At 33.8% G+C, this 12134-nt stretch overlaps 1 protein-coding gene across 2 annotated transcripts in view; it reads left to right on the top strand.

The window, feature by feature from the left end:
- The window catches only part of MCU (mitochondrial calcium uniporter), a 149851-nt gene that overhangs the window by 130588 nt on the left and 7129 nt on the right, over positions 1–12134 (top strand). For both annotated transcript variants that reach the window (XR_004951637.1, XM_036223772.1), the window contains 4 exons: positions 2104–2274; positions 3396–3500; positions 9852–10012; positions 11490–11693. Coding sequence is in view for 1 of the 2 variants with exons in the window: in XM_036223772.1 (XP_036079665.1) it covers positions 2104–2274; positions 3396–3500; positions 9852–10012; positions 11490–11693 (641 nt within the window). In the remaining variant the exon portion in view is untranslated. The remainder of the gene's footprint in view (positions 1–2103; positions 2275–3395; positions 3501–9851; positions 10013–11489; positions 11694–12134) is intronic.

The raw sequence follows: 12134 nt of genomic DNA, 5'->3' as shown, positions 1-12134 counted from the left end.
CCACTTTAATGATGTGGATAGGTTGAAGTAAAAGAATGAGAAAAGATATACCACGTAAACGTATGTCCACACAAAGACTTGTTAAGTACATCATCATAAAAGCTTTATTCAAAGAAGCCAAAGACTGGAAACAACCCAGATATCAAGCAGTAGGTGAATGAGTAAACAAATTAGGGTGTCGCCATACAGTGAAATACTATCAGCGATGAAAACGAATGAACTACTAAATGTATACAACAACATGAATGAATCTCAAAGTCATTATGCTGAGAGAAGCCAGATACAAAAGAGCACATATATATGATTCCAGTAATATGAAACTCTAGAAAAACTAAATATAATTTGTGATGACAAAAAACAGTGGTTGCCCAGGGATTAACTGGGATGGCACTCAAGGAAATTTTGATTATTGTGTCAGAACTCATCAAACATCTATTTAAAATAAGAATGTGTTTTGTTATTCCTAAAATATGCCTTTTTAAAATTTAAATCATGAAAGAATTTAGTGTGAGGCTTTCGTATACATTGTAGACTTTATAAATTGTTAGAATAGATAAGGAAATAAGATGTAAATGACTACAATTGTGGAAAATTGGATGCATTTGGAATCTCTATAACTTTATATACCTTTTATCTCAGCTCATCAATTTTAAGAGATAGGAATCCTTAGAAACATCATAGAATGCACCTTTTGAGTCTTTAAAAAAGCAAATAAATAAACATCACTATGTATCAAGCACTGTGCTGTTTTAAATGGTTGATTTTATTTATTCCTCACGACAGCTCTATTGGGTAGGGATTAAACCCATTTTATATATGAGAAAGGTGAGGCTCAGAGAAGTTATATAATGTGCCCAAAGTTACAAAGCCAGAATTTGAGCCCAGATATGACTCCAAAGCCTGTTTTCCTTCCTCAGTGCTAACCAGTCATCTTTAAATGCTTGGTTGCTTATGTTAAAAAGTCTGGTTCAAAATTTATTTATTTAAAAAATTCATTTGAAAATTACTTTGAAAGAGAAGTATTCTGACATTTGTTTTAGTGACTGAGATTCCACAAATCAAGACTTTTGAGGGAGAAGGTAAGGAAATAAGAAATTCTGTACCATTCTTTGTAGAAAATCCTTTCAATTTTATAGCTTATAATAATATCTCCCATAACTTTTTGTTAGAAACTCCCAAATAGTTGATCTAGCTAATCTCAGGAAGATGTTCAGGAGAAAGTAAAAGGAATTGTTTTTGATTATGTCATAATATGTCCATATTGTATAAGAAAATGCTTAGTTATCAAGCATCTTAGATGTAATATTGTACTATAAATATGAGTTGACTATCCTTAAGTAAGAATCTCACATGGAACCAACCGAAGTGTCCTATGATAGATGATTGGCTAAAGAAGCTGTGGTACATACATACAATGGAATATTAGTCATAAGAAGAGATGAAATGCCTTGAAATAATCATACTAAGTGAAATAAGCCAGACAGAAAAAGTTGAAAATCACATGATATCACTTATATGTGGAATATAAACCTAAAAGCAACAAATAAACAGGACAAACAAACAGAAACTCATGGACATGTGCTGTAGACTAGTGGTTACCAGAGGGGAAGGTTGAGGGGAAAAAAATTTAAATCATTTCTTCAATTAAAAAAATAAAAAAAAAAAGAATCTCACTTATTGGTGTACTTTAAGTTGTCACAGGGATTCTTGAAATCTCTGGCTCCCAAGAGCCACTTCCTACAGGTTATGGAGTCACCCAGGAATTTCTCACTACTCAGTAAAATATTACTAAGTGGACCAGAGTTTATCTTCACCAATACCAAGAACTTTACCTCTAATTTCTAAAAAAAAAAAAAACTTCTTCTTGATCCACTTAGAAGATAATCCTTTGCATGTTTTCATTTTTCTGAAGTGAATTTTGTGATCCATATGATCTTTCATAAGCCAGTTCCTAGAATAACCTTCAGCTAAAGCTAATGGGCATATTCTTAAACATTTTAAACCTCACTAATAAAAATAGATCTCATACAAGAATGATAATAATAAAGCTGTAACTTATAATGAAATCTAATTTTCATGTGATTGTTGGTTTTTTTCATTCAGATGTGACAGTGGTGTATCAAAATGGGTTACCTGTGATATCTGTGAGGCTACCGTCCCGGCGTGAACGCTGCCAGTTCACACTCAAACCTATATCAGACTCTGTTGGTGTGTTTTTACGACAACTACAAGAAGAGGATCGGGGAATTGACAGAGTTGCTATCTATTCACCTGGTACAGTCACCTTTATTATTAATTCCCCTCACCACCCATTTCTCTCAAAACTATTTCTCCCAAAACACACACAAACACACACTGCAAAAATCCCACACTCTTTAGAAAACATTTTTTACTCAGCAAATGTTAGGGGAAAAAGTGATTTTCTCCCAGTGGCTCTCAGAATATACTTGTTCAGATTTAGCACATGTATATACACAGGGAGTCTCATTCATAGGCACCTCATATATAAAGCCCTGGGCATTTTATATTATTGAGATCTTTTATCATTATGTTAGGCATAGAATAAATTTTTCTAGTTACTGTACTCTCACCCCTGGAGATATGAAAAATTAGGACTTCTTTTTAGATTTTCTGATGTCTTTTACATAAAAGTTACCAAAATAAAACCATGGATAAATAGAAAAGTATATGAAATAAGGCACTAATTCCCATTCAACATGACATCCATTTTACCTATTTATTTTTTAAGTGCCTTACATTTTTTTCCATTATTACTTTGAAACATTTTAAACCTACAGAAAACTTAAAAGATTAGTACAGTAAGTACCCATTTACCCTTCACCTAAATTCATCAATCGTTAACAATTTGCCTTGTTTCTATGCTGTAAATATTTTATGTATATTTAATTCTCAACTAATCTAATAATATAATTATTTGACCACCTTGGAATACTTTGCTAACTCTAGCATTCATGCCTACCAAATTATTGGCACCTGATCACTGACCATAATGAAAAGTACCATATATTAAAAAACGTTTTTTTACTCAACCAACTTCCATCATAGACAGATGTAAGACATCCATGCAAGTCTCCCAGTGACTCTGGATTTCCAACTGATGCCCATAAAGCTGTTAATTTCACTTGTTCTTGAAGTTCTACCAGAAAAGAAAAGAATGTTGTTAAGTTTTCACAGACCTGAGACTATTGTAAGCAAAAAACCTCAGGTAATACAAGCTTTGTTTAGCATAGACTTGGAGATAAGGCAAAATGTTAACTGAAACTTAAAAGATATAATTTTTAAAATCTATTTTGAGGATTGCTTTTTCTTGACCATTTTTGAATAATTATGGGCACATGACAGGTTTAAATTTTCACATTAATTTTTTTTCACAGATGGTGTTCGTGTCGCCGCCTCGACAGGGATAGACCTCCTCCTCCTTGATGACTTTAAGCTGGTCATTAATGACTTAACATATCATGTGCGACCACCAAAGAGAGGTAAAAAGTAACCCTGATGAGGTCAGAGAAATGTGGGAAGGGCTTTCACAAAGAGCTTATATTTTCCCTGGATAACCTTGAGAAACACAATATTCAAAGAACACTGAAAGTTTTACATATAGACTCTGTTTCAGTTGAAGAGCTCACTGAGTACTTGGCACTTGGTTAGTACACTGACTAAAACTTAAATTCTACCTAGATATCAGAAAGCTTTATATCTGATATTGTCACTCTTTCACATAAATGAATGTTCTGTGTAACTTAAGCTTCTTCCCTCCAGACAGGCCAGAAATCGTATTATTTTAGTAACATTATAGAAGGAATCTTTTAAAAATAAATTGTTTATTTCCCCTTCCTCTTAAACATTTGTAATAGGAATTAATCGTTTTTTAAAATTTTGTGATGGCTCAAGGTCATCAGCCTGAAAGTCAATTATTGTACAATAATAGTTCTTAGAAATTTTTGACATGCTTACGCTTTTGTCCAAAAAAGTGAGGTACTTGCCTCACGAGCAAATTTTAAGAGGGTGCCCCTAAACTTAGTAGTCAGGATAAATAATATTTTAATGCACTATTTTCTTAAAGTTAATAAAAAAAAAAATGATGAACAAAATAATCAAATTTTTAAGTAAAAATGGACTCAGTGTTACTGATCTTTCTTTTTACCCCATGCTCTAATATGGCTCTGCATAATACTGATGCTAAATAGCCCTCTAAAATAGCATTTTGAATTGTGTCATTTTTGGTCACTTTTCTGTCATTGCCCTTGAGATTCATTATCTCTTCCTGCTGTTGTTAAAGCTCCTTCCACCACCATCATGCCCTCTGTCAGCCTCTTAGGACATCCCTACTTTTCAATTCTGCTTTTGAGAACTGTGTCTAATGTAGTAAAAGGTCTGAGTGAAAACCTAAGTATTGAATGCCTCCAAAGTCTGGTCTGCATTTATCTACCTTTAAATTTTTTCTCATATATGCTGGACAAGCCTGAACAAGCCTGATCTTGTCTGATCTCGGAAGCCTAGCAGGCTCGGGCCTGATTAGTACTTGGATGGGAGACCACCTAGAAAGATCAGGTGCTATAGGTGTTAAAAAATTAATAAATAAGAGATTGTAAGCTGACAAGGTTCTTGCAATCTGTGAGGTCAACCAAGGGTTGCCTCACCTAAAAAACAAACAAACAAACAAACAACAATTTTTCTCTTTCCCTCTTACATGATGCCTACTTTTCCTCCACCCTGTGTTCCTTTGCTCTTTTCTTAACTATGCCCCACTCTTTGCCATCTCAGAGTTTGCTCATCTTTCCTCTGCCTCAGATGCCTTTCTCCTTTTTCCCTAACCTTCAGTTTCCTCATGTCAAAATTGTCAATGTCAGCTCTTCCATGAAGCCTTTAATAACCTATTTCTTTCTCTGACGCCCAACAAGAAGTGATAAATCTCTTCTCTGAATTCTTCTTACTCCTTTTCTTTGTAAATGCTCTGAGGGAAATCACTGGGATATTATTGTATCTCCCTCGCCCCCATTGACTCAGGTGGTCATTCTATATTGAGTGAATTAAGTGAATTAACTTGGTAGCATTTTGGCTGTTCTGAGGCCTGATTCTATTCTATGTTCAAGCTAATTGACTTGGAACTAGCTTAGAAAAAGTATAGAAAAGTATAGGAAGTATAATAAAGATGAAAAAGTATCCTCTAAATAGTAAGACAATACTGAATCAGATTTTATTAAGTTGGAATAATTGACCATGTAGACAGGGGATTGTTAGCTATATATTAGCTATGATAATATGTTTTTCTTCCTTATTCCCTGATTCTTGGGCTAGAAGTTCTCTTTAAAATAACAGAAGTAGAAGCCTATTTCACTCAGTTTCCTGTTGAGTTCTTTAAATTTGTTCTCCCGCCGCTCAGCTTTAATGACATATAATTGACGTATAAACTTGTGTGAGTTTAAGATGTACAGTGTAATGGTTTGATACAATGAGAAATGGTTTAACAATGAGAAAACTTTAGATATGTGCTTTCATATATTATGTTGTCAAAAACTAGAGGTATTTTAATCAATGATAATTCCAACCATCTTGCTTAATACTGTGTTTTAAAAACAGAAGTGAATGTTGTTGTTTTTTTTAAATAGAGCTATTCTCAAGTTGAATAAGAAAAGTAAAATTAGAAATTGAAAAAGGGAGAAATCGTATTTGATTCCCTGGTGATCAGTTTGGCAGCCTAACAACTCTGCTTTATCTGTGTCTCAGAGCTGTGGAATACTTATCTACCCAGTTTACCTACAAGTCAATTAGAACATCAAGTTTACAAGAGTCAAAAGTCTATAATTCATAGAATAACTGTAAATTGAAGTGTGGGATTTGGTAAATGCAATAGCAGCATTGGTACAGAATTTTAAAAGACTTTTGTAATATTTAAAATTCACACATCAAAGCTCTCTCAGCTCTGTTAATTAACCAATGAGAGATTATACCATTAGATATCATTTCTCACAGCTCAAACAATACTGTTTTAAGTACATAAATACTTTGTTTACCCTACCTTTTAAAACATAGTAAAGAAAATATTATTTTCTTTTGATAAAATGTAGCTTATAATTTTGTTGCCACTGTATTATCTTCCTTTCCCTGTCTGAAGAAGATATTGCTGGCATCTCAGTCACTACAGTTTTTCAGTGACATTGAGTAAAAGAGCAAGTTGAATTTCTGTACTTGTGACTCTTTTTAGTGAAAAGGCTAAATGAAGAAAAACTGAAGGTACTAGGTTTTGGGATTCAGATAATGAAGAGGAATACTAGGATTTTGTATATATGTGGAGGAGGAGATGGAACAAATCTGCTTTATCTAATAAGTTAAAATAGTTAATGAAGGAAAACTTTTCCAGAACAGTTTTTTAAGTTTTGACACATATTTTTCTACTCATTCTTCTTCACCCCTTTTAACTTTCACTTCTTTCTCCTATTTTTCTTTTCCCTGTTTATGGATAGCATGTTAGAACTAACGGTGCTCTCTGAATATTGTGTACCAGTGAACCTTAATTTCACACACTTCCACCAGACACTGAGGATAGAGAGTTCATTCCTATAGGATCTAATACAGCCGCAATTAATGCTTATGTGGGATGGGCAGTCCATAGGTATTATGGATCCTTCAGTAGTTTCAACTCTTGTATCTAACCCTAAAATTGGAGAGTAGAAGCAGGGAAAAAAAACCAAAATGGAACAAGTGGGCAGGTCATAGCAATAAGGCTAGTTGCAAACTCCATGGCATTCTTTGGGTTACCATAGCTATTTATGGCAGGATTCCCCTCTGACCACTGCAGGATGAGAGAAGTAACTATTTTAGCAATTAGATGATTTTATAACCTAATTAAATCTAGAATAGAGGAAAGAATATGGAAAGGAAGCACAAAAAGCCTTTTATTCCAGTCCACCTTAAAATAGTAATTCGCTACCTTCCCTTTAGGCTCAGGGAAGAAGAAAATATACCTTATACTAGTGGTTCAGAGTTTTTGTGAGAGAATCATTTTGATTGGTACCACTAAGCCCTTTCCCCATTTATCCACCCAGAGGAAACTGGAAACATTACTTACATCTTAATGATGTAAATAATTTGAGAAAAAGGTTGAACAGGCAAACCAAATACCAATAATAATGAAGGCCTTATCAGACACTCAAATAGCCAGAGTCCTTCCCAAACATCTTAGTAGCTGAAAATACCTTTCAATCCCTGTTATGTTAGCATGTCTCTCTGCCTTTCTGTACTTTAATTACTCTGGCACTGATGGCATGTACAGAAACATTAATAAGCATCTGATTGCATTTTTAGTGAAGCATACACTAATCATCCAAAAGTGTCGTTAAGCCATTAAGTAGATTTATCTTCCTCTTTACTATAATTTCATCTCCAAATATGTGGGCAGATATTTTAGGGTCAGGGGTTTGAGGTTATTGTTTTCCTCCACCATGATAGTACATGGAATCATATTCTTCCTGTCAATAAAGTCTGACAAAATAATGCCTAATCCCTTGAGTTTGCCAGGGCTTTACTGATGCCCAACCTGAAAGATAACTGTTTTCAGCTAGGTCTAGAGATGGACATCTGTGAGATTGATCTTCTGTGAATTATCATTTTATAGTCTTTTCATTGCTGTTAGAAGGTATTGTGATTGCACATTAATTTTTTTTTTGTCTTGAATACATAATACATTCACAAGTTCAACTCCCAAAGCAAAGAATATATGAGGAACGTTTTCTCATCCCTATTTCACAGCCACCGATTTCTCCTCTGTAGCAGCAAACATTGTTCTTGGTTCCTTTTGTTTCCTACCAGAGATAGTCAGTTAATGCATTCATAAGCAAGTATAAATACATAATCTTTTTTCCTTTTTTATGCAAATAATAGCGTATCCTACATACTATTTGTATCAGGATTCAATTGGGGAAGCAGAACCGCATGAATATTATGGAATAAAAGATTTATTATAGGAATGAAACCTTGTGCAATTGTAGATGAAGCCGACGAAGAGTCTGAAAAGGGAGCTGGGAAGATCAGAGAAAAGTCACCAATTTTTAAGCAATGGCACAGAAGGACAATGATCAAGGTTTGCTGAAGAACCTGGAAATTCAGGTGCATCCAACTATTAGGATAAGGAGGATTAGCAAAGAGGGCAAGAGAAATCCCTAGGACAGTGTTATCAAGTAGAACTTTCTGTGCTGATGAAAATGTTCCATTTCTGCACTGTCCGATATTATAGTCATTAGTCACATGTGGCTATTGAGCACTTGAAATGTTTCTAGTGTGACTAGGGAACTGAATTTTTGTACCTAGTACAGAAATGTTTGTTAATCTTATCTATATAGCACTCAAATTCCTCATTTGTAAATTATGGGCACCAACTTTACTCATGCTGTTATGGTGAAGATAGATAATACACAGTAATATATGTGATAGGATTTTATTAATCATGGATAATTTTTGTCCACTTAAAAATTTGCCTATTTGAAAGGGAAACAAGCTTGCAGGAGAAATATAAATATTAGTATAGAAGCATTGTAACTCACCTCCAGGCCTAAGGGTCAGAAAACGTGGACTCTGCCACTTTCATGTGACATTCTAGACAAATAATTGCCTTTAGAGTATAGTTTCCTCTTCTAGTAACTTTGGAAAGTGTAAAGTCATGTGCAAATGTGAGCTACAATTTGAATGCAAGTTCCAACAAAGTCCAAAGAAGACCTTGTTGACATAGATGACTTCTAGAGCTCAAAGTGTTCTTGCTTTTATCTGTTCCCATTAATGCAGCACACATTTACTGAAGCATACAAGATACTGTGCTAGGTGCTATATCCCATTTTACTATATCAGCTCTTTTCTAATCCAATTTGCTACCCTATTTGACTTTTTTATTGATTGTTTCTGTGATAACTTTCCTAAAGGACATCTTTGAAGAATATTTGAAATACACGGCTAATTCCAATTGTGGTTTATTTTGATTTAGAAGAGGGCTGACCTTATGCTGTATCGAACAAAATGTCACATTTAAGGCTAATATTCTAAAACAAAAGCTTTAATTCTGAAGCTTTTATTTTCAATTATTTGACAGCTGAGATCAGCTGATTTTTTATTAGATTCTCAAAACATAACTTTTAGATTTCTGGAAACGTGCTACTCACAGAACAGGATATTGAATCAGAGAATTTAATCTCATATCTTGTCAATCATTCTTATAACTTCATGCCATTTAGAGCATAATATTGAGGCCCACAGAGCTATTCTGTAACTTTCCCCAACGTGAATAAAGAAAAGTTGGTATGCCAGGGGGAAGTTGTATGGAGGCTAAGGTTATTAGGATAAAATATTTTTATTATCAGGTGTTACTAAAGGGAAAAAAATCACCAATTAAAGTGACAAGGCCACAGATCAGCATTTTAATAAGCATGAAAATCAGATTGATTCTAAACCTCTCTACTAGTTTTTAACATATTACCTTAAATTTTTTAATCTTTATCTAATGAAGATTATTATTATTTGTAGCCTCATACATAGCATTTAGACCTTGAAGAATATAATGGTGAATGTTGGTTTCAAGTTTTTCAGGTTGCCCAAATATGAATATACTTTCTAAGATTTGAAGATACCTCCGTTTTAAATGAAAACTATCAGTTTCCTTCAGTTTTACACTGAAAGTGGATTGCAATGGTGGATGAATCTGCCTTGTTCTCATTGTCTAATAGCCCCAGGAATAACAACTCTTCACTTAAGGCATACATTAAAAAATATATATGTGTGTGTGTGTGTGTGTGTGTGTGTGTGTGTGTGTGTGTGTGTATAAATATAATCCTCCTCTCTTTCAGAACTCTTAAGCCACGAAAATGCAGCAACACTGAATGACGTAAAGACACTAGTCCAGCAGCTGTACACCACACTGTGCATCGAGCAGCACCAGCTGAACAAGGAAAGGGAGCTTATCGAAAGATTAGAGGATCTCAAAGAGCAATTGGCGCCTCTGGAAAAGGTGCAAATTCAAATCTCAGATTTTTATCTTCACTGATATTTTTTCCAGAGAATATATGTTTGCTTTTTTACCTACAAGTTTTATGTAATTCAGCTGTGTCAATCAAACTAGTCCACCTGTTTTGGAGACTGAACCATAAGAAAGTTCCAACCAAAGCTAAGAAGGAGCTTAAATAGTTTGTAGCCTTGGTAATGGACTTAAAGCTTTGAGGCCTAAATGTCTGCCCTTAACCAGATTTATCATCCCTACAACAAAGATTGGAATAACTGCTAATCAAGAAAGATTCTTAGTACAATGGCTAATGATTTTAGTCAAGGTTAAGAATTAATACTGTATAGAATATTATGCAGCTGTTAAAAATAATGTGTAGATTTAACATGTTATAGAAAACTTCATGATATGTATGAAAACTATATTATAAAACAGTGCATGTTAGTGTATACTGTGATCCAATTTTTAAATGTACTATGCTTATAGTTATACATATTTATATATTTTAAATATGTATACATATATACAAAGAAAAAATTAGGATAAAATCCAAAATGCTAATGGAGTAGCAGGATTATGATTGATTTTTCTTTACACTTTTCTGAATATAGTGAGCATGTGTCATCCTTATTTTTTGATGATACAAATATTTCCATTTTAAGAAATTAGACTATGTATTAGAAAGCAAGAAAAGGAATGATACTCTTAATATTGTGCTTTTTCTGATTTCTTTAAAAATAATCAGTGTATAATATGTCAAATTTGTCCTTAAATTTAAGACCATTAAGAAGTTGTGAAATTAAACTTGAGAAACTATTGTGATGGGAATGAGATTTAAATTTGATATTTTCAAAAATGTAAAGCATTTTTTAATGTACCAGCTATAATAAAATAATTATCATCCTATATTGGATATTTTCTGTGGTCCAGGAATTGTGCTAAGTATTTTACCTATATTCTGTTAATCCTCAGAACAACTAAATAATGAAGTTGGTGGTAATCTGCAATCAGGGTCTGACCTCAGCTGGTCTGAATCAAGTCCATGTTCTGGCTTATTGTACTGGTCTGCCCCCTAGCATGTCCTTTGAGTAAAAACTGATCATCGATTAAACATTGTATGTGACAGTGAGAGAATATTGGCATGTTTTCATTTTCTTCTTTTCAAATAAAGTAATCTTGTAGTTGGATGAAGAGCTGTTGAAACTAATTAATTCACTCCTATAGTTTCACCATATTTTCAGCCACTTCCAGGGTGAAACATAAAACACAATTATCATTAAAAAAATCTCACTCCTATAAAATATTTTATTCAGTGAAAACTGCAGATACAATTTGGGAAGTCAAGCTATATTTATTACAATTGAGACTAACTTGTATATTAATTATGAGCTCTGTTTTTTTAGTGAACATGGAACAGTTCAAATAAAAGTTTAAAACTGATAGTATGTTAAAGTACCTTATGATTGATTGATCATTTTGCTCATAGGTACGAATCGAGATTAGCAGAAAAGCTGAGAAGAGGACCACTTTGGTGCTATGGGGTGGACTTGCCTACATGGCCACACAGTTTGGCATTTTGGCCCGGCTTACCTGGTGGGAATATTCCTGGGACATAATGGAACCAGTCACCTATTTCATCACTTATGGAAGTGCCATGGCAATGTATGCATATTTTGTAATGACACGCCAGGTAAGAATTCCTCTTCAGGTAACTTTTTATGATATAATGAAGTTTTGGTTGTCAAAGTAATTCTCTTTTCTCTCATTCTCTAAGTATTCGTGTATCCTTTTTATACACACACGTAGGTGCACATACATGCCAGTTATGTATCAGGCACAATTTTAGGTGCTAAAGATAGAGACAGATATACGATATGACTTCTGCCCTCATGGAGAGAGCCTTATAAACCATTAAATTCGGAAAAATATATTACAGTAAGTTAGAGAATAAGAGCGCAAATGAGAAGAGTGGTCAGCTGTAGGATGATAACTTGTTCAGCTAAGTTGGCTTGACTTTTTATGTACTATGTAATTAATTTAACAGTCAGAGAAGTCCTAAGCTTTTTGTTTTTATTGTTCTTGGAATGGAGAATTGGTGATACCTATTCAAATAGATAAACTCTGGGCTACT

This window comes from Rousettus aegyptiacus, unplaced genomic scaffold, assembly GCF_014176215.1.
Source record: "Rousettus aegyptiacus isolate mRouAeg1 unplaced genomic scaffold, mRouAeg1.p scaffold_m13_p_6, whole genome shotgun sequence".
Lineage (NCBI taxonomy): Eukaryota > Metazoa > Chordata > Mammalia > Chiroptera > Pteropodidae > Rousettus > Rousettus aegyptiacus.
The sequence above is the reverse complement of the archived record's forward strand: the minus strand, read 5'-3'. Positions and strand labels throughout refer to the sequence as shown.